Source organism: Zingiber officinale, chromosome 10B, assembly GCF_018446385.1.
Source record: "Zingiber officinale cultivar Zhangliang chromosome 10B, Zo_v1.1, whole genome shotgun sequence".
NCBI classification, from domain to species: Eukaryota; Viridiplantae; Streptophyta; class Magnoliopsida; order Zingiberales; family Zingiberaceae; genus Zingiber; species Zingiber officinale.
The window spans coordinates 11,520,379-11,545,971 of NC_056005.1; the positions used below are offsets into that span (position 1 = coordinate 11,520,379).

At 39.8% G+C, this 25,593-nt stretch overlaps 5 protein-coding genes across 9 annotated transcripts; 3 read left to right on the top strand and 2 right to left on the bottom strand.

Moving 5' to 3' along the window:
- Nucleotides 1-584: 584 nt before the first annotated feature.
- Nucleotides 585-1,265, top strand: LOC122028935 (non-specific lipid transfer protein GPI-anchored 31-like). Its single transcript, XM_042587908.1, has 3 exons — nucleotides 585-934; nucleotides 1,006-1,038; nucleotides 1,139-1,265. Exons 1-3 carry the CDS (start codon nucleotides 585-587, stop codon nucleotides 1,263-1,265), a joined length of 510 nt encoding a protein of 169 aa, XP_042443842.1.
- Nucleotides 1,266-2,979: 1,714 nt separating this feature from the next.
- On the bottom strand, nucleotides 2,980-3,705 carry LOC122028936 (NDR1/HIN1-like protein 13). The gene has a single exon (XM_042587909.1). The coding sequence runs from the start codon at nucleotides 3,703-3,705 to the stop codon at nucleotides 2,980-2,982; it is 726 nt and encodes a 241-aa protein (XP_042443843.1).
- Nucleotides 3,706-4,707: 1,002 nt separating this feature from the next.
- LOC122028797 (calmodulin-binding transcription activator 2-like) lies at nucleotides 4,708-19,883 on the top strand. Of its 5 annotated transcripts, none has more exons than XM_042587701.1 (9): nucleotides 4,708-5,094; nucleotides 6,572-6,703; nucleotides 8,668-8,783; nucleotides 16,433-16,521; nucleotides 17,222-17,267; nucleotides 18,489-18,645; nucleotides 18,725-18,872; nucleotides 18,955-19,076; nucleotides 19,320-19,883. In XM_042587701.1, the coding sequence occupies exons 1-7, from the start codon at nucleotides 5,049-5,051 to the stop codon at nucleotides 18,817-18,819; spliced, it is 681 nt and encodes a 226-aa protein (XP_042443635.1). In that variant the 5' UTR covers nucleotides 4,708-5,048; the 3' UTR covers nucleotides 18,820-18,872; nucleotides 18,955-19,076; nucleotides 19,320-19,883. The 5 variants fall into 5 exon arrangements, with proteins under 5 accessions (XP_042443635.1, XP_042443636.1, XP_042443638.1 ...); XM_042587702.1 differs by having other exon boundaries at nucleotides 4,711-5,094; nucleotides 17,222-17,264; XM_042587704.1 differs by having other exon boundaries at nucleotides 4,712-5,094; nucleotides 18,489-18,627.
- On the top strand, nucleotides 18,974-19,513 carry LOC122028937 (heat shock 22 kDa protein, mitochondrial-like). Its single transcript, XM_042587910.1, has 3 exons — nucleotides 18,974-19,076; nucleotides 19,136-19,224; nucleotides 19,307-19,513. Exons 1-3 carry the CDS (start codon nucleotides 18,974-18,976, stop codon nucleotides 19,511-19,513), a joined length of 399 nt encoding a protein of 132 aa, XP_042443844.1.
- A 3,505-nt stretch (nucleotides 19,884-23,388) lies between the features above and the next one.
- Nucleotides 23,389-24,953, bottom strand: LOC122029635 (homeobox-leucine zipper protein HOX13-like). The gene is made up of 3 exons (XM_042588706.1): nucleotides 24,576-24,953; nucleotides 24,106-24,485; nucleotides 23,389-24,031 (listed from the first exon to the last, which is right to left on the bottom strand). Exons 1-3 carry the CDS (start codon nucleotides 24,637-24,639, stop codon nucleotides 23,678-23,680), a joined length of 798 nt encoding a protein of 265 aa, XP_042444640.1. The 5' UTR covers nucleotides 24,640-24,953; the 3' UTR covers nucleotides 23,389-23,677.
- Between the last annotated feature and the right edge of the window lie 640 nt (nucleotides 24,954-25,593).

Here is a 25,593-nt window from a genome sequence, read left to right on the forward strand (position 1 = left end):
CATCCCCGGATCAGCAACTAACTCCGGCGCGATCCCCACCTTCACCGGAAACAAAAGCAGGAGCTTCTCCGACAATGCTTCCGCAGTTACCTTCTTCCCCGGCGCCGTTGGCCTCCGGAAACGAACCGGCTGAAGCGCCTGAACCGGCCGGCCTGTTATCGTTTCGTGCGCTACCATGGCTCATTGTTCTTTCTGTGGCTGTGATCGGCCTGGCACTTGTGCTTTCGTGGGCTGCTTCTCTCTTAATTAAGAGAAATAGATTTGGATGCAAGGTCGCGTAGTAGTAGTCACTGCAGGAGGTTAATGATCGAACTTTCTTATACAATTCGATTTTTGTTTTGTTTTTGTTATTTAATCTTTGATAAGATACCTATTTTACATTTCCTTTTAATATGCACATATAGCCCTTGACTGATAGGATTTAGTTCACAGGATAAGTTTCATCCTTTACCATCAATTGATCGATCCTCACATTTCGGCAATGATTAAGTCAATCGGCTAACAATTCCTCTCTCTATAAATATTATGATATACACAGCATCTACTCAATTGACTTAATCTCGGAATTAATTAAGACAATCACAATGGCAAACTTAGTTAGGAGTGCTGTTAGTCTTGTGGCCATCATCTTTATCATGATCAGCACGGTCGACGCCACTGCCAGTACCATTGCGGAACCACCATCTGGCTGCCCAGACATTATATCTAGCGTGATAGATTGCCTGTCGTATATTGCCAACGGTAGCATCGTTGATCGACCAAGCAAGGCATGCTGCATCGGCATTGCCAGCGTTATCAAAGGGAGCACTACAGTTTGCCTATGCAAATCACTCAAAGAGGCATTAAACTATGATGTGCCTATAAACATGACGAGAGTACTTGGCCTCCCTGTGGCTTGCTCTGTCAAGGCAGCTAAGATCGACTGCAGCGGTGTGTTTTTGGATATATAGAGTACTTTTATCTTTTACTCTCATGATTCATAACTCGTTACTTTTGTGATTACAGATGCAGATTCTCCATCGCCGTCTCTATCTCCACGTTAGTAGAGTCTAATTTTATCATATTAAATTGCTTTAAATCAAGTCTATAATTAATTAATCATGTTATTTTTAAAATGTCTGTGGATCATCATATGCAGTACCCTCTTCGCCATCTCCAACCCCCAGCAGCCTGCTGCCATCTCCCAGTACTCCATCACCGGCTGCATCACAAGTGTTAGCTCCTACTCCATCACCAGCTGCATCACAAACGCCTCATTCATCTGAAGCTCCAAAGCTCAACGCCCCTCTAGTGGCCATGGTCGACCTTCTCGTCGCATACTTTATAATTTTTTTCCTCTTGTTTTAATATTTTAGTTTCATTTTTTTTTTATTTTTGATTCAGCAGAAAATTTGAGCGTGAGAGGGTAGAGTAATTAGATGGATCATTTTTCAAAAATAAAATTTGAGCTTGAGAAAATTGTTATTCTTGATGAGCAGAATGCCCTTCAGATAACTATGTGTATAAATTATATTTTAAATTTACCCAATAGACGAAAAATGTTGTGGATTAAAAAAAAAATTATTCCTAAAATGTATTTATTTATATCTTTAATCATAAAAATAAATATAAAAAATTAAATTTTATGAATAGATATACTAAATGCATATAAAAAAGTTTTTTTTTCCTTTTTCTATTCATACTTCAAGATATTTCAATTAGAATAATTAGATTGATAAATTTGCTTGGTCTAAATATGTCAATCAAGACGGTTTAGATTTTCTGCATGAATTAGATTCTCTTAGGGATATAAACGAGTAGAATCGAGTGAAACAATATTAACCTCGAGTTCGATTCGTTTAAATTATATTCGAGTTTGAGCTTGACTTGAACTTGAATTCAAGTTCGAATTCGAATCAAACTTTTATCATAAGACTCAAGCTTAGCTCATTTTGAAATTACTAAGCTCGTGAATAGTTCGAACTCGGCTTGTTATTAGCTCAATTATCATAATTAACGAGCCTAACTTATTAAGTAAGTTCGAGTTCATTTCGGACTCGTTTTAGAGCTCATTTTTTTGTTCATTTTAAAGCTCATTTTGCAAGCTTGTTAAGCGAACTCAAAAACTTATTTGAATAAATATTCAACAAACCTAACAACTAAAATAATATAAACTCCGAACATTCCAAAATATTACATTAAACTTCCAAACTTAACACACCATTGAATATGTTCGCGAGCCCTTTAATCGAACCGAGCTCGAGCTGGAGTTCACGAGCTTATAAACGTATTCTCGAGCCCTTTAAACGAGTCGAGCTCGAGCCCAAGTTCACGAGCCTATATATAAACGAACATGTTCCTGAGCTCTTTAAACGAGTCGAGCTCGAGCCCATTAAACGAGCTTATAAACAACCATATTCGTGAGTTCACAAGTCGAATATCCTTAAGCTCGAGCTCGGTTCGATAAAACTAAAATTATCGAGCTCAAGTTCAGCTCAATAAGCTAACGAACGAACTTGAATGAACTTTTTACCGAATCGAGCTCTGAATAACTCGCAAATCGTTTAATTTATTTTCATCCCTAAATTCTCTGAACGAGATAGTCAAGCCGTTAGATCAATTGGACTAAGCCAATTGGTCCACCCAATTATTTGATTGGATTAATTGGGTTAATTAGACTTGTTTAACTGATGCGGCCGGTGAATTTGTTAGACCAACTGTTTAATTTGTAAACAAAATTTATTTATATAAAATTTATTTATTTATTATATTCCCTGAATACGGAATCCTTATTTATTTAATTTTTTTAGTACGTGATATATATATATATACGGAAGAACTTCTGTGCTAATTAACCATAAATGCAGTAAAAGACTTTAGATTTATTCAAAAAATAAGAATAGAAATTAATAATTAGGGGAAAAAATTGACTCTTCGTACTATAGAATTCCCACACATCACTCACTGCTTAATTTATCTGTGTCTGAATCCTTAATTTCCTCAAGAATGAAGCTTGCTGCTGCAGTCTTGTGAGGAGATGCGCACCTTCTTGTTCTTGTCCAGCTCTGTAACTTTAACATCACAATTCACCGCCAAGCTCCTACGCCACAACTCCAGGCCTCCAACTTTTGGATTCACCGAGAAATTAGCCACCAGCTCGATCCGAAGACCTTTCTCGGATGCTTTCAGGGCTTTGTTTGAGCCACGAAGAACCACTTCGAGGTCCGTCGACTTCCCGTGCGTTTGGTAGAACCCCGAGGTCTCCCCGGTGGCGATTTCTTTTCCGTCGTGGGAGGCGGCAACACGACCGCCGCCGGCATAGGCCAAGCCGATTCTGTTACTTGGGTTGCTGACGCTCACCGCGAAATCATACTCTGTTACTGACCGCGAGACGTTCTTGATGGCGAGGGACTTGATCACGAACGTGGGAGTGCTTGGATTGACGGCCGCGAAGAACGCAACGACGGCGGCGGTGACGAGGAGCAAGGGGAGCAAGACGGGGAGTAGGCGTTCCAGGAAGCCGAGGAAGCGGCAATGGCGTTGGCGGCGAAAATTTTCCTGGTTGACGTAGTGCTCGACGAGGGCGGCGTTCTCCGCCGGCGGCACGCGGTAGATTTGATCCTTGCGGATTTGGACCACGTAGGTCGGGTGGTGGTGGGGCGAGAGTCCGGCGGCGGGGAGGGGCAGGGGCGGCCTGCAGGGCCGAACGGCCGCCTGCTCCGCCATGGTGAGGCGGAGGAGGGATCAGGAGGAGCAGGCAATAGGAGCTGGTGGTTCTAGATGGAAGACAAAAGAGGAGGCAGCCATGCAATGGATGGTGGTGGCGTTGACAATTTTTAGACGATGTTTGATCTGACTTTGGTCGGTGTTTGACCGTTTACAATGTCAAACTTTTGACTTGCATGAGCTATTATTGTGTTGGATTTTGTTAGATTTGGGCTGCCTCTCTGTTTTGAGGCCTTGTGTTGGATTAATCAAAAACAATAAAATGGATTTATTTGAGGCCTTTGAATAGTAACTTAATTAGATTCAAAAGATTTTAATCTTCAACCCTTATACTATTATATATTCACTTTCTGGAGATTTTTTTTTTAAAGGTTCTTCGATTGTCTTAAGGCCATCCCGAAGACAGTGACAGCTAAGTTCTACCAATTTCTCATAAAAATAATTTAGTTGAGCCGTCATTTTCACACGAATTAAATATTTTTACGTAGAATTTTTAAATACTTTCCTTTCTTCTGTCCACCTCACAACATCGTTCAATTTCATCAGACGCAGAAGCTGCCGACGGCCAAATTAATTATTCAATAACATTTTTAGTCGTACGGTAAACATTAATGAGCAACTGTGAAATGACGACGGCCGAATTAATTGCGTCGATTCTAGATTGAACCAAGATGAGCCCGGTTCGTTCCACTGATTACAGACCGTCCATCACACCTGATTTCATCCAGATCCCGCAAAAACGAACGGACAGATGTTTCATTCCGAGAATAGTTTGTGCTAATAAGTCGGAGAGGGTTGATTGTTCTACGGATCATTGAAAGTGGCGTAGGTAGGATCCCAAGTCGGTCCCACTGCGGGACCCATATCACATCGAATAAGAAGACGGTGTCAGCAGTGCGGGGTACAACAGGACTGGTCGGAGGAATTATTCAACGACACGTCAGTAAAATATGCTAATCGGGGAAAGGTCTCTTTCCTTTAATTTGATAAATAAAGGGGGGCTTCGACTTCGATCGAAGAAATGTATTCCTCCCGCTGTCGCATCCCGTTTCCAACTCGGCGGCTCGCCCTTGATCGCCTTCTTCGAAGGTTCGCTCCGTTTGTCGCTCTCGGTTGCTGTGAAGTATCTCGCTATCGCCCCCCTGGGCCCTAATCGGTGATCTTCCGAGAAGTTTCGCGCGATCGGTACCCCTTATATAGCTCCGGAAGCAAATGGGGTTTGATTGTATTCTCGGAACCTCTTGAGCAGATCTGCCGCTTTGATTCCTTTAGACGGTGGTAAATATGGCGTTTTGAGAATCTACAAGTTAGGATTCTGGTGATTTTTTGTATCGGGGATATATATGGATATGGCAGGGGTCCGGCGTGGTGAAGCGAATGCATCTTTTGGTGAGAGGTTTTACGTTTTTGTGCTTTTACTCTTTTTCTTATCTTTGGCCCAGTTTTTGTTTTCTTACTTATTTTGTATGCATGTGTAGATCTGTTGACCTGGCTTTGTATCCAATTGTATATTTGTTTTTTCATGTATAAGTTTCGTTTGGTTACTTCTCCGTGCCACAGTTGATTTTTATTCTCCTCTGCTCTATTTCCTCGAGACGAAATCGATGTGAATGTAGTTTAGTTGCAATCAACTAAATGTTAAAAAGGTATAGGAAATAAAGAATTACTACACCTTAGATTTTCTTCTTTGATAGAATCTGACGAATCATTGATTATTATTTCTTCGCTGTAAACTTTTAGACCTTTTGGATATGTGGTGCATTCTCCACTATATTGCATTGAATGGTTGGATCAGATGGTTAATTCGGATTAAGGCTCGTGTATTATGGTATGGTAAGCTGGAATGTAGAAGTGCTCTTAATTTGACAAGGGAAGCAATCATCGAATATGATGGTTATTGTAAACACTCAATATGGTTAATCAACGAATGTATCCTGACCCATAAGGTTTGTAACAGATTCCAAAACATCTGTTTGTAGTGAATTTCGACTTGAACTTTATGATTATCAATAATGGAACCCCAAGTGCTACTGTGTTGGCTGCCATATAAGTGGACTACAAACATATTGTTGCTTTAGCTGGATAGCTGGATACATAGTATTCCGGATCATCAAGGTAATCGACTATATTTTGGGCTTTTCTTAATTGTGCACGGGTGGAAAACTGATTTAGTTAATCCAAATATGATTACACAGCTATTGGAAGCCGTTGTTACAATTTTGAAAGTTCATAAGTTGGTTTAAGATTGAAATTTTTGGCATATTCAATATGCACATCAAAGTTTTGGATATTTTTGTTAATAAGCTAGTGTCAAAAGGCACTAAAATAGATAAGCAATCAATCAGGCACCTTGAATCATGTTAGGTGACTTCAATCATGGCGACTAGGTGAGCACCTGACCACGTAAGGCCTGTAACTATATTATCTAATCACTCCTGTTTTCTCTTTGACAGTCATTCTATGGTTGGTCATCTTTTTAAATAATTTGTCGATTTCAAATTATAATTCATTGTTTTATTTGTTAAGGAATATTTAGCTATATTTATGTTTGCAGCTGGAGTCCTAGTTTTCTATGCTTTGAAATCCCAATACCATGGACATGAAGTACATTGGGAGCATTACAATCCTAGTATACTTACAGTACGAACTTGTCTATTTGGTATACAGACAATATTATTGTGCAGCTATTTTTCTCTTGTGATTATATAAATGCTTTTGTAACAAATTTCTTACGTCCTAAGAAGGGACTTGGATGGATTTAAGCACAATCTAATTTCTTGAGCAAACTCTTTACTTTCATCCTCCTGTAGATACTTCTCTCTTGTTATTGTTTTCCTCTGATGAGATAATTTTTGCGGATATACAGATATTGAGCAATTACTTGTGGAAGCACAACATCGATGGCTACGCCCTGCTGAAATCTGTGAAATACTTCAGAACCATAGGAAATTTCGTATAGCACCAGAACCTCCAAATAAACCTCAGAGTATGAAGTCAAGTATATGCCATTTCTTTATATATTAATTGATATTTTATGCAGAATGGATGTGCCTCTGCACCAATAAGTGAATTTTGAATATGCTTAAATCTGTAGGTTTTAAAGAGTAAGCCTCACCTCACACATCACTGAAGACCTTCTTCTTTAACTTATTCTGCCTACCAGAAAATAACCAAAAAAAAAAAATGCATCTCACTTATCAACCTTGGCTTTGGAGCATTCTTGCTACTAGATCTACACCTATCCTCTTGGGCCATTGAAATCAAGTGCAACTGCATCCATTCCCAATGACTTCTTAATCTGACTGTACACCGCAAAGTTCAACTTTTCAGCTGTAACTATATCTTACCTTCAGAATCTAGCAAATCAATCTGATTAACAAATTCCCATTTCACAGGACCAACTCTGAAGTTTACCCCTTACAAACTCCAATATCCTTCTTTGACTCGTAATTCAGTATCCCACTAAACCTTACAGCACTTTCACTAATAACAACACCAACAGAAATATCAACTCCCAGAAACAGAAATAACTTTATTAACATTTGAACCATCACCAACAGAACGAACCTTTCCATATCTAAATCATCAACAATATTCACATCAAACCCATCTAAGACAACATCCTTACCATCCATGTTACCTTACTTGAGCCCTTCTACCTCATCTAAATCATCACCCAATACTGCAAATGCGTTAGTCTTTGTACTACAAGAAGTAGCCTTGGGTACACCCCCAGCAGAAAAATCAAGCATCAGACAAATAGAGATAAAACTCTATAAATGTAACAACATTTTCATCTAACTCCTAAGAAACACCCATACCATCCATATCACAGTACTTGATCCTATCTTCCTCATCTAAATCGTTACGCAATATTGCAAAGGCATTAGCCTTTTGATATATTGCAAAGGCATTAGCCTTTTGATTCAAATATCATAGTTAGCTTTAGGTAATGCCTTCTCCCTCATGCTCTTCTGGCTTTCTACACCCACGACCTATATAATTCAAAGTTTTCTGCATCCTCCTTAGAAGAGCCCTCTTTTGATCCATCAGGTGAACCCTTAGCAGTATCCCCATTAAAACTCCTCTCTCCACACTTATCTCTTTGCTTCAGTTACCAAGTTCATCATAGGCATAACAAAGATTAGGAACATTCTCATGAGCAATGGAATGGAAAAATAAAAATCTCTTCCCACAAGCTTCAATGAATGCAGACAAACTTGGCCTTTTCCCTGGAGCAGTGATACCATCAAATTTTATTGAGTTGACAACAACGATAGCTCATAAAGGCAGGACATCCCTATTCATTATTTCAATAGGGAGATCAGGAAACTGAATCCAAACAAGAACCTCATCAATCTTCCTAACCACAGATTAAAGACAAGGCTTTCACAACAAAAAGGACAACACCCTACCATTTATAAGTCAATGCCCATTCACCAATACATCCTTACAATCATCATCGGTCTCAAAAAAGAAAGCATAAAACCTTGCTTCAAGGGTGCACAAGCATCAGCCCTTCTCACAATCTCCAAACAGAGCATAGCACTAACAGACTCCAATGCAAGAATTCTTCCCAATTTTTTTCCCATATAAACTTCATACCTTTTCCAGCCTTCACCAGATTTGCATTAGAGAAAATCACTACACAAGTGGTAGATTTCTGAATCCTCCTTAACAATGCCTGAATATCTTAATTCATTAGAGGAACAGGATTGGAAAAATCCTTCCCACTTGAGTGATTGGTGATCATCCAATCCATTAACACAAGCTCTCCTTACATGACTCATGTAGATAGGATCAGCACCTAAAGAAGAACAAGGATCTATCCAACCCCTCATGAGGAAGGTTGCCACCATTGCAAGAGAGAAACCTTCTTGCTATTTTCACACATTGACCTTTTTTCTCATCTTGTTTAGTATATTCTATGTTGAAGAACTATCTTCCTTTTTTTTTCTTTAGGTGGATCCCTATTTCTATTTGACCGAAAAGTGTTAAGATACTTCAGAAAGGATGGCCATAACTGGAGAAAGAAAAAGGATGGGAAAACGGTTAAAGAAGCTCATGAGAGACTAAAAGTAGGTAAATTTTGTAATGATCTATTTCCATTTGTTTTTCATTTTTGGCGAGGGGAGGAAATAGTAGTGTGCAATCCTTGCTTTTTGATTTTAACAAACAGAGATTGGAAAATCTGTTTTCTTTGTCACGAGCAGACTTATGGATATATTTTTTAGAGGGCAGTCTATGATATCTAGGTATACTTAATAATGCTATTTCGATGGACCCAATCACTCATTGATGCCTTCGAGGAATAAGCTGCCTCATGCACCTAACCATGCTACCACGTGTAGAGTCTACATCATGATATTATTGCTTCATGCATTGCTTCACTGAAGCTATGGAAGTGATGTGGACTCCGATGTGGGCGCCTTTGCTGGACGTCACTATAGTTGGAAGCAAATTAGCTACTGCTATAGTAGAAATAAATTAGCTATTGCCTAATTAGTAGAAAATAAATAATGACCTAATTTAACTATTGCTATAGTAGATTACAAATAATGACCTAATTAGTTTTTCTATTTTTGATTCCTTATTTCCTTTATGAGTTGGTCTTTCCTTAATTGTATCATGTTTGACTCCCTATATAAGGAGTGCTATTATTAATAAAGGGAAGAAGAAAAAAATTGAGTAATTGAACTCTGTCTAGGACGAGTCTTTCCTCCTCCCTTCCCCCTTACGTGTTGCATGACCAAGTTCGGATCCGGATTTCGACCTGTGACTTGATCTTGCACTCAGGACCATAACAATTTGGTATCAGAGCCGATCATGGGTGGCACTGATCCTATCACATCCAAACTTGATGCCTTCGTGGAATGATTGACCTCGCAATAGCAAGTCACCTCCTGCCAGCGAGGACTAGAGGAGTAGATGACCAAGTTAACCTGTACTGTTCAAAAGACAAGATAATGGTTGGTGCCCACTACAAGCAGCCCTGGTTCTGCGGTACTCGAATATGGAGTTCCCCGCCTATTTGGAGAAGGGGATCCACTGGGCTGGATTCAAAGGTGAAAAAATTTTTTGCCAACCAAAGGACCACAGAAATCGATAAGGTTGGTCTTGTTGCCTTCCACTTGGTAAGGGAAGCCCAACTTTGGTTTGATCAGATGGAACAAAAAGAGTCAGATATGACTTGGAAGCAATTCAAAAATCATTGTCATATCCGCTTTGGGCCGCCTATGAGTAACAACCCTTGGGAGAGCTAGCAAATCTAAAGTAGACAAGCGTGGTAAAAGACTACCAGTGGCAGTTCCAGTCCCATCTCGCCCAGACCTTGGACCTCCGACTACAATAACATGTTGACTTGTTCACTGCAGGGCTAGTCGAAGATCTCTGTATCGACATCGAACTGCAAAAGCCTAAAAACTTGGGCATTGCAATGAAATATGACAAGGGCATTATAACGAAAGCAATGCTTCCATCAAGGTAGGGGGTTGTTGCGCACGAATTGGAGCGGGACCACAACCAAGCTCAACACGAACAGTGGAGGCCCTCCTTTGGCAAAGACCAAGACTACATGGGTCATCAGCAAGGAGACTCCACATGTTTCATTCTTCAAGCGTCTGACCTGCGCCGAGATGGCAGAACGGTGCACCAAGGGCCATTGTTTTAACTGGGATGAGTCCTACTCCACCGGTCACAAGTGTAAGCGCCTGTTTTGGATTGAAATGTCTGATGATGACACAGAAGGTGAGGAAGAGGGGGAAGTGGATTCAAAAATTTCTCTTCATGCTATTAGTGGTGTTATACCTCGCTTTCAGGCTTGAGGACAAGCTCAACATCGAGGGGAGCGGGGGGAAAGTGATGATGTGGACGCCAAGATGGACGCCTTTGTTGGATGTGCTATAGTTGGAAGCAAATTAGCTACTGCTATAGTAGAAATAAATTAGTTATTTCCCAATTAGTTGAAAACAAATAATGACCTAATTTAACTACTGCTATATTAGAAACAAATAATGACCTAATTATAGGTTGATCTTTCCTGAATTGTGTTATATTTGACTCCTTATATAAGGAGTGTTATTATTAATAAAGTGAAGAAGAAAAAAAATGAGTAATTACGTGTTGTATGACCAAGTTCGGATCCGGATCTCGATCTGTGACTTGATCCTGCACTCGGAACCATAACAACTTGGTATTAGAGCCACAGGTCTCAAGTGTATGATCAAGTCATAGGTCGAGATCCGAATCCGAACTTGGTCATGCAACATGTAAGGGGGAAGGGAGGAGGAAAGACTCGTCCTAGACAGAGTTCAATTACTCAATTTTTTTTCTTCCCTTTATTAATAATAACACTCCTTATATAAGGAGTCAAACTTCACACGATTCATGAAAGACCAACCCATAAAGGAAACAAGGAATCAAAAATAGAAAAGCTAATTAGGTCATTATTTATTTTTACTATAAGTAGTTAAATTAGGTCATTATTTGTTTTCTACTAATTAGACAATAGTTAATTTATTTCTACTATAGCAATAGCTAATTAGACAGTAGTAGCTAATTGTTAGGGTTGATTTGTAGCCGGGGGGTGAATAGCTCGTTGTCTTGTCTCCAAGAGCTTCCAAGAACTGGCGGAGAGTAGTCGAAGAAGTCGTGTGAAGATCGGGAGAACTCTTGCAAAGAAGAAAGTGTGCAACGACTTTATATTTGGTGCTTATAGGACTCTCAATCAATTGGGCTTGCTCCCAATCGATTGTCACGTCAGATCCCAGTGATCCCAGCCGTCCAGAACCTGCAACCTGCGCAACAATCATATCCCAATCGATTGATTAATCGATTAGGGAGGCTTGAATCGATCGCTCAATCGATTCAGCGCGTTTCTGTACGCTTGCTTCCTCGCGATAATCCCTGCTCCAATCGATCGGTCGATCGATTGGTGGTGCCCAATCGATCGCCCGATCGATTGAGCTGCTCTATGTGCCCGTGACAAAGGCTCCTAATCGATTGGCTGATCGATTGGGATGTTGTTTGTCGTAGCACTGTGCCCAATCGATCAGCTGATCGATTGGGCTTGGTCCAATTTGGTCACTTGATCAAATTGACCGACCCTAGCTCGCTCGAGTTAAGTCTATAGGGGATGTTACGGCTAGTTAGAAGGGGGGTTGAATAGTCGTGCCCCCAATTAATCGCTTCCTATGTATTTGTTAGCACAGCGGAATACAAACAATACAAATACGAAAACTAAAGACTAAGAATAAGAAAGGAAATGCAAACCAATATACGTCGATTTACGTGGTTCGGAGATAACTTGCTCCTACTCCACGACTGTCTGTAAGGTGGACGATCTCTCAATCCATCGGTGGATTAGTCTCCGGAAACTCCGGCTAGCTCAAACCTCCTTGTGGGTGGAGAAACCTCACCACAAACTCACCAAGACCTCTTCGACACAAGGGAAACCTTGAGCATTGGTAGACTACTAATTAGACTTTAATCAAATCCAATTTTGTCGGCCTTAACCAAGCTCTCCAGGCTTGGTTATATAGGCTGCGGGTTAGAAAACCCCGCCTGCTAGTCGACTGGTGAAAGTGTCAATTGACTGTCCTCTGTGGAGATTCGACCGTTACATCCCAACGGCTCGATACTAGTCGACTGGTAAAAATACCAGTCGACTGCTCCACACTGATCGAGCGAACAGAAGCATTCTGTTCGCTCCTAGTCGACTGTCCAATCGACTACACCAGTCGACTGATGAAACCACCAGTCGACTGGTACCCGAGTACAATCTCTTAACACTCGGACCCTTACATTTACGACTCACTTGACGCTTCTTTGTAGTCTTGACCTCTTGCCTTTAAGCCTACTTCCTTTGGCTCTCGTCCCTCAGATGCATTCAAGCCCGTGGCTCGTCCCCAATGTCATCCTTCGCGTATGCCTCGAAGTCACTTCCCTCGGCCCTTGTCTTTGTTGTCTTGTCCACAGTCCCTTGGATGCTTCATCTTTCACCGAACCCGAAGCCATTAACCTGAGTCATATGTGTATCCTGCAAACCTGCACAACTCAAATACACATATCAAATACCCCAAACACCAAAATACATGGTCGCACGGACCATCGGGATTGCTCCAACAAAGTCTAGGGCTCCTAAACCCAACATCTGGTCAACCTTGACCTGTTGAGACTTCTTCACCAAGTGTCCGGTCAATCTTTTGACCCACTTAGACTTTTCTCCTCGTGCTAAGTGTTCAGTCAAGCTTGACCCACTTGGACTTACCGTCTTTTGTCAAGTGTCCAGTCCTCTATGATCCACTTGGACTTCCCAACACCTGGTGTCCGGTCCTCCATGACCTACCTGGATTTCCACGTGTCTAGCCTTCACTCACCAGGACTTTCCATCTGTCTGGCTTCACTCATTAGGACTTTCACCTAACTTCACTCACTAGGATTTTCCTATTGTCCGGCTTCACTCACCAGGACTTTCACCTACCTAGCTTCACTCACTAGGACTTTCACCTAGCTTCACTCACTAGGATTTTCCTATTGCCCGGCTTCACTCACCAGGACTTTCACATGCCTAACTTCACTCACTAGGTCTTTCACCTGGCTTCACTCATCAGAATTTCCAACTACCTGGCTTCACTCACCAGGACTTTCACTTGTCTAACCTCCAGTTAGAACTTTCCCCATATCCGGTCAACTTTGACCTACTTGACTTTTCTTCACATCAAATTGGTCAAACCTTGACCAGAGAGAAATTGCGTCAACAATCTCCCCAATCGGACGATTGTACTTGCAATCTCCATATATTGTCAAACATCGAAACCAAAACATCAAGACTCAAGCTTGAGCCAATTCAAGCTTAGTCAACCTGATCAACCTTGACCTAGGGGATATTGCACCAACACTAATTTGCTTCCAGCTATAGCGCTGTCCACATCGTCACTCCCCCCTCAATGCTGAGTTTGTCCTCAAGCTCGAAAGCGGGGTATAACGCCATTAATAGCATGGAGGGAAATTTCCGAATCTACTTCCCCCTCTTCCGTACTTTCGCTATCATCATCAGGCATTTCAATCCAAAACAGAGGCTTATACTTCTGACCTGTGGAGTAGGACTCATCAAAGGCCCTTGACTCTCAATTCTGCCATCTCGACACGGGTCAGACACTTGAAGAGTCTCCTTGCTGATGCCCCTCATTGTCTTGGTCTTCTCTAAAGGAGGGCCTCTGGTGTTAAGCTTGGTTATGGTCTTGTCGCAATTTGTGTGCAGCAGTCCCCCGCCTTGATGGAAGCATGACTTCCATTCTAATGCCCTGACCATATTCATTGCAATGCCTAGGTCGACTAACCCTGTAGTGAACAAGTCAACTTGTTGTTGTGGCCCGAGGTTCGGGCGAGGTGGGACTGGGACTGCTGCTGGTAGTCTACCTGTCTCCTTTAGATTTTCTAGCTCTCTCAGAGGGTTGTTACTCTTAGGCGGTCTAAAGCAAATATGACAATGGTTTTTGAATTGCTTCCAAGTCATACATGACTCTTCCTGTTCCATATGATCAAACCAAAGTTGGGCTTCCCCTACCAAGTGGAAGGCAACACGACCAACCTTGTCGGTTTCTGTGGTCCTTTAGTTGGCAAAGAATATTTTGCACCTTTTAATCCAGTCTAGTGGATCTCCTTCTTCAGAATAGGTGGGGAACTCCATCTTCGAGTACTGTGGAACCAGGGTGTCGTTGATTGGCGGTTCAGGTCTGACCTCCGAGGCTTTGGAAGGGTCACACTCCACGCTAGTAGGGGTGCTTGCGGTGGGCATTGGTCGTCGTTTTGTCTCTTGAACAGTACGGGATAACTTGACCATCTGCTCCTCTAGTCCTCACTGGCGGGAGGTAATCTGCTCCATGAAAATTTACTGTTGCAAGGTCAATCTTTCCATGAAGGCATCAAGTTTGGATGTGATAGGATTTGCCCCCAGGGCCTAGCACAGACGATGGGCGCATGACATCTTTGGCATAATGGTCAGGGGTCGATTATCATGAATTGACGACCTGGGGTTTATCCCACCATGCACCTAACGCCTGTGTACATGCATGTACCTCCCTCCATATCCGTGGGGCTGATACTAGGGGGGTCGTTAATGTAGCGGATCTACATTTTTTTTTTTTTTGGATGTGATAGGATCTGTGTCTCCCATGATTGGCTCTGATACCAAGTTGTTATGGTCCCGAGTGCAGGATCAAGTCATAAGTTGAGATCCGTGTCCGAATTTGGTCATGCAACACGTAAAGGGAAGGGAGGAGGAAAGACTCATCCTAGACAGAGTTCAATTACTCATTTTTTTTTCTTTTCCCTTTATTAATAATAACATTCCTTATATCAGGAGTCAAAGACCAACCTATAAATGAATCAAAAATAGAAAAGCTAATTACGCCATTATTTGTTTCTACTATAGCAGTAGTTATATTGGGTCATTATTTATTTTCTACTAATTAGGTAATAGTTAATTTATTTCTACTATAACAGTAGCTAATTTGCTTCTAACTATAATGACGTCCAACAAAGACGTCCACCTTAGCATCCACGTCATCAAAGAGGGAGGCTGTTGCATACGAATTAGGGCGGGACCACAACCAAGTTCAACACCAGTAGTGGAGGCCTTCTTTGGCGAAGATCAAGACAACGGGGGGGGACATCAGCAAGGAGCTCCACCTGCTTCATTTTTCAAGCGTTTGACCCGTGTCGAGAATGGCAGAACTTAGAACCAAGGGCCTCTATTTTAACTGTGGTGAGTTTTACTCCACGGGTCACAAGTGTAAGCACCTGTTTTGGATTGAAGTGTTTGCTGATGACAGGGAAGGTGAGGAAGAGGGGGAAGTGGATTCGGAAATTTCCCTCCATGCTATTAGTGGCGTTATACCCCTCTTTTGAACTCGTGGACAAGCTCAGCATCAAGGGGGGAGTGATGATGTAGACGCCGAGGTTGACGCCTTTGTTGGACGCCATTATAGTTGGAAGCAAATTAACTACTACCTAATTAACTATTGCTATAGTAGAAATAAATTAGCAATACTATAGTAGAAATAAAGTAGCTATTGCCTAATTAGTAGAAAACAAATAATGATCTAATTTAACTACTGCTATAGTAGAAACAAATAATGACCTAATTTAACTATTGCTATAGTAGAAACAAATAATGACCTAATTAGCTTTTCTATTTTTGATTCCTTGTTTCTTTTTGGGTTGGTCTTTTCTGAATCGTGTCATGTTTGACTCCTTATATAAGGAGTGGTATTATTAATAAGTGAAGAAGAAAAAATTGAGTAATTGGACTCTGTCTAGGACGAGTCTTTCCTCCTCCCTTCACCCTTATGTGTTGCATGATCAAGTTCGGATCCAGATCTTGACCTATGACTCGATACTGTACTCGGGATCATAAATTGAGTAATTGGACTCTGTCTAGTACGAGTCTTTCCTCCTCCCTTCCCCTTTATGTGTTGCATGATCAAATTCGGATCCGGATCTTGACATGCGACTCGATCTTGTACTCGGGACCATAACATGAAGCTGTATCACATGTAGCAGAAATGAGAAGTATTTCAGAGTTTTTGTTAAATTATCGGGGGAAAAAACTTTTTCAGTTTGTACTTACCTGGAGTAGCTCCTCTTCATAGAAGGATAGCTATGTTTTATCATCAGTTTCCTGAAGTTTTTCTTGAAGTCAACCAAACTTATGATGTGGTTCCAGGTTGGAAGTGTTGATATGCTTCATTGCTATTATGCTCACGGCGAAGAGAACGAAAAATTTCAAAGGCGGAGTTATTGGATGCTGGAAGAGTAAGTTTTAAATGTGTTTTTTATAGTTCTACGCTGCAACACTGTTTTTTTCTCTTTTCCATTTTTGTGGTTAATTTTCACATGATTACTTTTCTGCTTCATCAGTAAATGGCAGAAATGGTGTATAAATTTTTTTGTTATTTTTAGAATTCAATGTTTATTTTAAAATCTATACTTATCAATACTAATGTGTAAAAGACCTGCTTTAGATTTTCATTGAATTATTTGGGTATAAGTATCAAAATCATCCAAACATTGTGCATACCTAGGTTGTTGAAACTCAATCTCCCAGGGCCAGACTGATTCCAGAGTTAGTAACAAAAATTTGTGTCATATTTTCCCATTTTTGAACAATTGAACTTTATAGGTTCATTGTATAAACCAACAATGCCTTACCAATTGCAAAAGATATATGTTGGCATTGACTAATCTGAAGATAGAAACTTAAACTTAATTTAGTTTGCTTCTCCTACGCCCAGTCCATCAGTCCATGCAATCTTTTTTCCTGGAAATTGTTATGATCCAGTAATCCAGTGTTATGGCATTCGTGTTTCTATACTCGGCATTCATTGCTTTCATGTCTGTTACCTTTTTTGCCTTTGTGGAATCTGTGCTAACGAAGCCTTCATATTTTCATTATTGCTATTGTTTTTAATTTTTTAACTGCACTGGATATTTATGGTTTTATTTCTTGTTGCAGTGATCTCATGCACATTGTTCTCGTCCATTATCGTGAAGTCAAGGTTGTAAGTCACTTTCCTATTTTTATATATTTGCATTTTACGTGTTTTTTTTACTTTATTATTAGATAGAGAATTTTTTTTTATCTGGCTCATCCTGTGTATCCATCCTCGAACATAAATTAGATAATTTACTTACAACCTTTAATAAAAAAGAATAGTCCAGTGCACAAAGCTCCCGCCATACAGGATCATGAGGAAGGATCTATTGTACACAGTCTTATCCTGTATTTTGCAAGAGACTGTTTTCATGATTCGAACTCGTGACCTTTAGGTCACAAAGTAACAACTTACCATTGCGCTAAGGCTCCTTTTTTACTTGCAGCCTTTAATCATAATAGTTTTTTTTTTTTCAAGGAGTTGCTTGAACATCATTCAAAATAGTTACTAAAGTAGACAATCAGCGAACCCATCGATACCTCCACTTTTCTTCTGTTATCCTTGCTGTTTCTCAAATAGTTTTAGCCTTGCTGTTTTTAAAATAGTTGTTGCCTTAACAATTAGATGGGCTGTGGCAACTTGTAGGCACTTTAGCAACTAAATAACCAGAATCCCGAAGCAAAGCAATTCCCATCTGACACGCATGATGCATTACAGATTCATCATGGTACTCGAATTCATCTCGAGTCTGTGTTAACCCTCGAACCTGGGCTTGTGTGTTTTACCCAAACTGCTATTGTTTGACATCAAGCGGACCAGATTATCTTTTTGAATACTCTGTCTCCCATCATTTATGTCTGTCTCTCATCATTTACGTCTCTCAACGGCAAATTGACTCAACCATGCTAAAATGGTTACAAAGTAAAAGCTTCATTTCTGTTCTGTAATATCCATAAGAGAGTTTTTAAAAGGGCCACTAACATAATAGTATGTGCAAATATGCCCCAAATACTGGGAGCTACCTATTTCAAAATATTTTCCAAATGAAAACTCCAATCAGTATAAATATTTCGTGTTTCCTTAGCTTCCAGCCTGCCAATGTTGAAGATCTATGACAAAGGTCATAAGCTTTTTGGAGCAGATGGCTTGAAGATGTGACGACCAAACCCAATAACCCCTCTTAAGCTCTAGAGTGTCTTAAATGGGCATCTTACTCATCGTGGGCCATATATGTTGAAAGTCATGTTGAACTTAGTTAATTTATGATGTTATAAATTCAGTCGATGCATGCTTTAATTTATTTGTAATTGCCATATAAATAACCCACCGTATTGCAACGGTCTTCAGGATAGACCAAGTCTCAGCCGTTCAACAAGTCTTGGCCATACAAGAGATAGAGATGACCAAATTCAACCACCTTCACAAATCATTGGCACTGATAGCCCCAACAGTGCTCACACATCAGAATATGAAGATGCTGAATCAGGTGCAACATTTGCTACATGTAATGTATCTTTTTGTTGTGCATTCGCGTAGTGCAATTCACTTTTCATATTTCAATCCTTATGCAACTTGTCTTTCAGCTTATTCAAAGCAAGACTCGAAGCAGCAGATAATTGTCAGACAAGTTCCAGATACCACTCTTTCACTAAGATGCGGCGACATGATTATTGACTAATGATCATCTAGACTTTTTGAGCCCTTGCATTCCATTTCTAACGCAGCTTATGTGTAAGTAATGCACTTTGCATGTTTTCATGTGGTTTTGTAACTTCAATTGGTTGTTTATTTATTATTGTTCGCGTCGGCACAGTTTGATCCAACATCCAAAGATGAGCTCCTGGGCGAGTTTACATAGGACAGGCTTCGAGAGACCATCGGCGGGCAGCCCATCACTGCGATATAACTCGACTCGACTCGACTCGACTCTCACAGGTAAAATACCTCTGCGGTCACCGCTCTCTCTCGCTCCTTCACTGCTTCGTCGAATCCAGGAAGGGGGGAGCGCAGCATCGACGTCGCCCGCCGCCGCGATGCCGCCCCCGTCCCCCGCCTTCGTCGGGATGGGGACCTCTTCCCCACCGTCTTAGGAGATCTTTCGCTCAGATTAAAATTAGTCATCTAATGATTATCCCGCACGTGACTGTTCGTCTGACAAGGTTCAGTGTTTTGTCGCAGATGCGCTGGATCCGTTCAGCCAGCAGCGGAGCCTATCCGATGTCTTCAATGTGGTGGACCGGATGCTGGATATTTTCCCCTTCGGGGCGGGATGGCGTGGGTGGGACGCGAGGGAGGACCTCAGAGCGCTGTACCTGAAGGGGGAGATGCCGGGACTCGGGAAGGACGACGTGCAGAGAATAGCACGCTGGTGATTAAAGGGGAGGCGCGTAAGGAGGGAGCGGAATGCGGCGGAGGGGAACAGGGGGGAGAACAGGGAAGGGAAAGGCCGCGACGCAGGTACAGTAGCCGCATCGAGCTTCCGGAGAATCAGTATGATTCTGAATCGTTGTCGTGTCAGCGGTGGTGCGGTGCACACGTCCGTGTGTTGTGGGTAGTGAACACTTTGGAGTGTTTTTTTAACAATCCTTAAATTGCTAGTTCCAAGAAAAAAAAAAAAGAGAGTGAATGATGGGTCTTCCGAATCTATTCGTTTGTTAGTTGTGATCAGCAGATATTAGTAACGATTTTACGCATGCAAACATCAAATGTATTAATGCAATCAAACTGATAGCCAAGGTACAATATTGCTTCGCAGCTTTATTGCGCAGAAAAATCTTTTGACCCTGGAGAGGCAAGAAGCTTTTGGTACTCAACAGCGTGTCAGACTTGGCTGGATGGCTTTCTTTAATCTGCACCGTCAATGGAGTGACCAGAGGTCCATACAGAGCATAACATAAAGGGACGCCAAATCGACTAATTGGTGACATTTTAACTAAATACTCTAATAGATCTCACTGCTTCAATAACGAAACCGACAGCAACTGACTTACCAGATTTAGTTGTAAAAGTTCGGCAGTACTTTAAACATCCAATTAAGGTAAATAAATAAAGAGGTCATATTATTTCTTTTCAAAATAAGTCGCCATTTTTTTTTAACAAGCCAATCCTTAAAATTGGAGTAACTTTTATAGTCCTGGATGCCTTTTAATTGAGTAAAAACTTCATTTCATTGATCAAACTTTGGTTTTAGGGGCTACAAGATTTGATCTTATAATGCATTTCATATACCTCAGCTAATACGAATTTATTTTGGTTCTGATTAAGCTTTTGTGAACATATAGCATGAGTGGTGTCATTTCCTCATGACCTTTTGCAAACATTAATATATAAAAGAATGCATATTCGCATGAGTGGTATCAAACACTCAATTTGAAACCCTACTAAGAGATAAATTCCTTTTGATGAGTGTTTTTCATTGTCACGGTGATTTGGATTGTTTTGATGAGAAGGAATCAAAGATGTTTTCCTTTTTCATGATGACTAGGATTGCTATGATGACGTGGTAAGTGAATGTGGCGATCCAAGCAACCAAATCTACATGGTACTCTCGACCTTTAAATTTCTATGTAAACTAAAACCATTAAAAGACAAGAAAGAAAAGATACTAAAATGATAGAGACATCATCACCCAATGGAAAATTTGATGATTAGATGAACCAAATAAATCGACTCGAGACTTTAGATTCATAAAAATGAAAATGAAGAAAGAGTATGAGAGTTCAATCTTAGTTAAAGACTATTGATTCTGAAATCTCACTACCTTGACAACTTAAAGTCTTTTGACAATGGCCTCCACAAATGATCAATAGTGATATGTTTGACCATGCATCCTTAATGACTTCTTGTCTACTTTTGTTCACTGTTCAACCAATGAAGACTTTGACCATTATTTAAGTAAAAAAAACTAAAATGCAATCCCCCCTCTCTCTCTCTTAGATATATATATATAATTCTTTATTTGTATTTTTCAATATATAATTGTATCATTGATTTATTGAAAATGACATGTGGATGGCAATAAATATAATTAAATAAGGTCCAGTGTGTGTGGTCATGGTCCATCAATTTCTAATCTGGCTTATGCATACATATCCATCTAATTAATTAATTTGCCAATTGTTGCACAAAATTTCATGGAATATTGTGATGTCTCTTTCTCTTTTTTCTTGTGGCACCATAAGGAATCCAGCTTTGAAAAGTGAGACATGTACCAAACCAAGGACATTGCTTGGAAGAAAAATAAATGAAAAGCAAAATATTTTAAAGAAGTTTTTTGAAAAAAAAAAACAAAACCAATTGATAGACCAATTTATGATTATAAGATAATCAAGTGGTTCACTACTAGTGACAAAAAGGTAGCTTCCATTAGCAAACAAAAACATGGATATATTAATTCCACAATTTGGCCTTCCAAAGGATTATTTTAATTTAAAGGAATTTAGTTGGCATTTCAATTCAAAATTAGAGCATTTATGGGTGTTTGTGGTTGACACTACCCACCACATCAAGTGCATGTAGGTGGCCTCACATCCCACTGTAGAATTAGATTTTTTTTCTCTTGATTTAATTCTTTTTTTTTTCTAAACTGAGGCAAAATTAAGTGTAGTTGGCAAATTTGATTGAACTTCTTCTCCATTAATACGCAATAGGCAAAATTGTCGTCCCAAAAGCTATAATTGTTAGCAACATGAGATTTTCATAATTATTGTTTAGGTTAAGCTTGAAGCATCGAGCTATAATATAATAGAGGAAGAATAATTAGGACATCAAGATCAAATATCTCTAACATCATAGAATTAGTCCCCAGGATTATGGTATCGCAGTAAGATATTTAGATTGTCATCCAAGTACTTGCGGTTCGATCTTCAATTATAACGTATTTGTAAGAATTTTTACTTCAAATGATGGGTACAATCAAAGAATGTTAGACTTCTGTAATGATATACTTCCCGATTTATCCTAATAATTAATGAAAAACTTTCATAGAACTAACCAATCATCCTAAAAATAATCAATAAGATTAATCAAAATTATTATTATTTTCCTTAAAATCATCGAATTAAGGTTAGAACCTAAGCATTTTTTTATCTTCTGTAGCCATCCTCAATTATAAAAACTCTCTTGAAAAGATTTTTTTTAAAAAAAATGATGTAGTAAGGCGCTAAAAATGCTGCCTTGTGATTTGTGAATGAAACCTACAGCAATGCCAAAATAGTCAAAATTTTCCTTTTATATTAAGAAAATAGTAGGCTAAAATAGAAGGAAAAAAGAAGAAGCAATATATTTGTGACATTACATAAGAACATGAGTAAATATAATAATTTTATTCATTTGTGTGGCGTCTTCAAATTAAAACTACATTTTTTTTAACTATGCTTACGCAAAGTTAGTTAAGGGATTGACTTAATTTCTTCTTTGATTCTATACATTTCTTGCAATATTTTAATAGGAGCATGTTGCACATGCATTCTATTATATATCAAATACTACTTCGACGACTAAAACTCATTTCAATCGAGTCCTTTTGATATGAAAATATTTAATTTTGTCGATTGCATCATCTTACAACTCGACAAAATGACAAAAAGTAAAATAATAATACAAACATGGAAGTGACATGGAGAAAGTAGGTTGATGCAATTCATATAATTTGTTTTTTTAAAAAAATCTTCTTTAAGAATAATTTTGATTAAAAATAATTTATCATTTTGGTTAACAGTTTGGATCTCATCACAACCGAGGGACTGTGGAACAAGTGATCCAAAAATCTAAATATATATAGTTTAAAATTATTCACTCGAGGACATTAATTGATGGTCCCGACTCTACTACTTTCTTTGTTTTGCTTTTGCTAAGCTACATGCACCACGGCCATAGAAAAATGCTTAAGAGAGAAAATGACACAGAGGCAACAGCAGAAAGGATCCAAAAGCATACACCTCAACATGTCATTGCTCTGCTGTGCATGTTTCTGACCAAAAGAAAGTGTTTTCCCCCCTTTAATACAGTAACAAAAAGGCTGCCAAGCTTTGTTCTTTACATTGTTGAGAATCATAAGACAGGTAGAAAAAGGAGCTGAGCATAAAAAGCAGTGTTTGCTAAAACAAAAGCCCAAAGTTTTTTTTTTTTTTACCTTCTGATAGTTTATCTGATCTTAGTTTTCTGTGGGAAAGATCTTTGTTATCTACCTAAATTCTTGCTGGAATCCAAAGCCCCAGATTTACTAGTGGGGGTATGAGGCTGTTACTGATAAAGAGACAGTTACCATGTTAAACAAATGAAAATGCATCCACTTCCAAAACCAAGAGATAAAACTATCGTCTGTCCTACTTTTGAGTTCAACACTAAACACCTTATTCTTTTGCTTCCTCCAACAAGAGAGAGAAGAGAGACCTTTACTCCTACTTTTGTCTTCAACATGGAAAGCTAAGCCCTTCAGTACACATTTCTAAGTAGAGATTATAGCAAAGCTAGCTCCATTTACAGTAGTTTTTTTACATGAGATCTCATATCATGTGCTTGCCCGATCCTGTGGTTCATTCCCATCGTTCTGAGTAATACCAAGGGAGGTTTGGTGCTTCTTCTTCGGAGAACAAGCTACTACAAGGCTCTTGACCTTCTCCGTAGAGGGATTTTACTTCAGAGTAGTTCATCATCTCATCTTGAGCCTCGATCTCGAACAAGGAGGAGCACTGAGAATTGAGCCCCATGAAGCTGTGCTGCTCCAGCACCACCACAGAATAAGGACTGGTTTCATCATTGAACACCGCACTTGAATCGCTGTCAGAAGCGCCATCTCTATAGACAAAAACTGATTTTTTATCGTCGTCAGCGCCTTTCTTCTTCGACTCCGTTGCAGATCTTGCCAGCCCGGACTTCAGCTCCTTTAACTGAACCATCGGGGATCAGACAAAGTGAATTATGCAGGGTTGGTTAGCTGAAGCAACCAAAATTTGCGACTTACATTTCCTTCGAGGGCCTCCTTTTCACGGCGGAGCGCATCGTAGTCGAGCTTGAGAGAATCATGCCGTGCTTTCAACACGGCATAGTCTCTTTCGAGCTGCTTAGTTTTCCATCTGGCACGGCGGTTCTGGAACCAAATCGCCACTTGACGTGGCTGCAGGCCTACTTCTTGTGCCAGTCGCACCTTCCTCTCCGGGTCTAATTTATTCTCCACTTCAAAATTTTTCTCTAGAGCTTTTACTTGATCTACACTAAGCCTGCGCTTCTTCTCTCCGAGTGATGAGTGTCCATAGGAGCACAGCTCCTCCTCCTCTACCTCCTCCATACCATTTACAAGAAGGGACTGAAATCTTTCCTCCTGCTTCTCCTTTTCTTCTTCTTCTGTTATACAACATGAAAAAGAAGAATTTAAATTACAAGAATGGAGAAGGTAGCATGAAAGAAAAGATAAGAATAAGTTGGCCTGTATACCAGAACAGCTAACATCTTTTCCTTCATGTCCTGAAAAAGAGCCTGAGCTGCTTAGCCTCTTCATTTGTCTTACTGCTTTTTTCAGCTGGTGATGGTGGCTATGTGGATGGTATAAGAATAATTGAAATTGGTATGATAAGAGCAGGTCGATGAGAAAATACAGGCAGCTGATGGAGTCGTCAGTTAGTTTCCATGGTGCCTCTTATTTCTTCTCCTTATTTTCTACCTCTGACTTGTGCCTCTGAACTCCTCACAAGAAGCAAAACTCTCCTTGTGAGCCTTCTTTATATGCATCTTCAATTTTCCTTAAAGCATACAGATATCAAATGAGAGGAAGGAGAACAGGTTAGAGCTGCAGGAATCTAGCAGTCTATATATAAAACCAACAAAGTTCTAGAGGTGGTAGGATTAAAGGGTGAGCTTAGTTATTGGTGGGGGGAACAGATGAAATGACACCTAAATGAAATGCAACCTAAATCAGAAAAAAAAAAAAAGTTTTGTTAAAGATCAGCAAATACTAGTTTATACAAAAGCAATATTTTGTGGAGGAGATGATGGTGGTTGGTGTGGGGAAGAGTGATTTTATTTATGTTTTTTTTTGGTTTTTGCTAGTAGGCCCTAAGCAAGCTTTACTTATATAGCTAAATGGATTTACTTTCTTGGGTAAACATCGGATTTGCATGCTCAGCTACTTTGGCCGTTGATGAAGCTCAAAAGGCAAAACCAATGCGACGTTGTGTCTACATTATCTTTCAACATATATTATGTGATGGGCTTTATGTTTGAAAGATATATGGCCAATTTTTAACGGGTGTAAAATATCTCTTTCATACAAAGGGTCATGAGACCAATGATACTGTACCATTTAAGGTGAACGATATCATCAATAAAGATAATTGTCTTAATCTGCATTCTCCATGAATGAAAATGTTTTTTTTTCTAGGCAATCACTTCCAGCCAAGTATTGTACTTGCAACATTTTGACATAAGGGATGTCTGCATCCATTTTTTATTTTTT

Bases quoted from the DNA above. Each gene is read 5' to 3' on its own strand.
- LOC122029635 (XM_042588706.1), bottom strand. From the start codon at position 24,639: ATGAAGAGGCTAAGCAGCTCAGGCTCTTTTTCAGGACATGAAGGAAAA. The intron at 24,486-24,575 runs GTATACAGGCCA...GTTGTATAACAG, and splicing joins AAAAGATGTTAGCTGTTCTG to AAGAAGAAGAAAAGGAGAAG. The intron at 24,032-24,105 runs GTAAGTCGCAAA...CCGATGGTTCAG, and splicing joins AGGAGGCCCTCGAAGGAAAT to TTAAAGGAGCTGAAGTCCGG.
- LOC122028937 (XM_042587910.1), top strand. From the start codon at position 18,974: ATGAGCTCCTGGGCGAGTTTACATAGGACAGGCTTCGAGAGACCATCG. The intron at 19,077-19,135 runs GTAAAATACCTC...CGTCGAATCCAG, and splicing joins ACTCGACTCGACTCTCACAG to GAAGGGGGGAGCGCAGCATC. The intron at 19,225-19,306 runs GTCTTAGGAGAT...GACAAGGTTCAG, and splicing joins ATGGGGACCTCTTCCCCACC to TGTTTTGTCGCAGATGCGCT.
- LOC122028797 (XM_042587701.1), top strand. From the start codon at position 5,049: ATGGATATGGCAGGGGTCCGGCGTGGTGAAGCGAATGCATCTTTTG. The intron at 8,784-16,432 runs GTAGGTAAATTT...ATGTGGTTCCAG, and splicing joins AAGCTCATGAGAGACTAAAA to GTTGGAAGTGTTGATATGCT. The intron at 17,268-18,488 runs GTAAGTCACTTT...AACGGTCTTCAG, and splicing joins ATTATCGTGAAGTCAAGGTT to GATAGACCAAGTCTCAGCCG.
- LOC122028936 (XM_042587909.1), bottom strand. From the start codon at position 3,705: ATGGCGGAGCAGGCGGCCGTTCGGCCCTGCAGGCCGCCCCTGCCCCTC.
- LOC122028935 (XM_042587908.1), top strand. From the start codon at position 585: ATGGCAAACTTAGTTAGGAGTGCTGTTAGTCTTGTGGCCATCATCTTT. The intron at 935-1,005 runs GTTTTTGGATAT...TTGTGATTACAG, and splicing joins AAGATCGACTGCAGCGGTGT to ATGCAGATTCTCCATCGCCG. The intron at 1,039-1,138 runs GTTAGTAGAGTC...CATCATATGCAG, and splicing joins ATCGCCGTCTCTATCTCCAC to TACCCTCTTCGCCATCTCCA.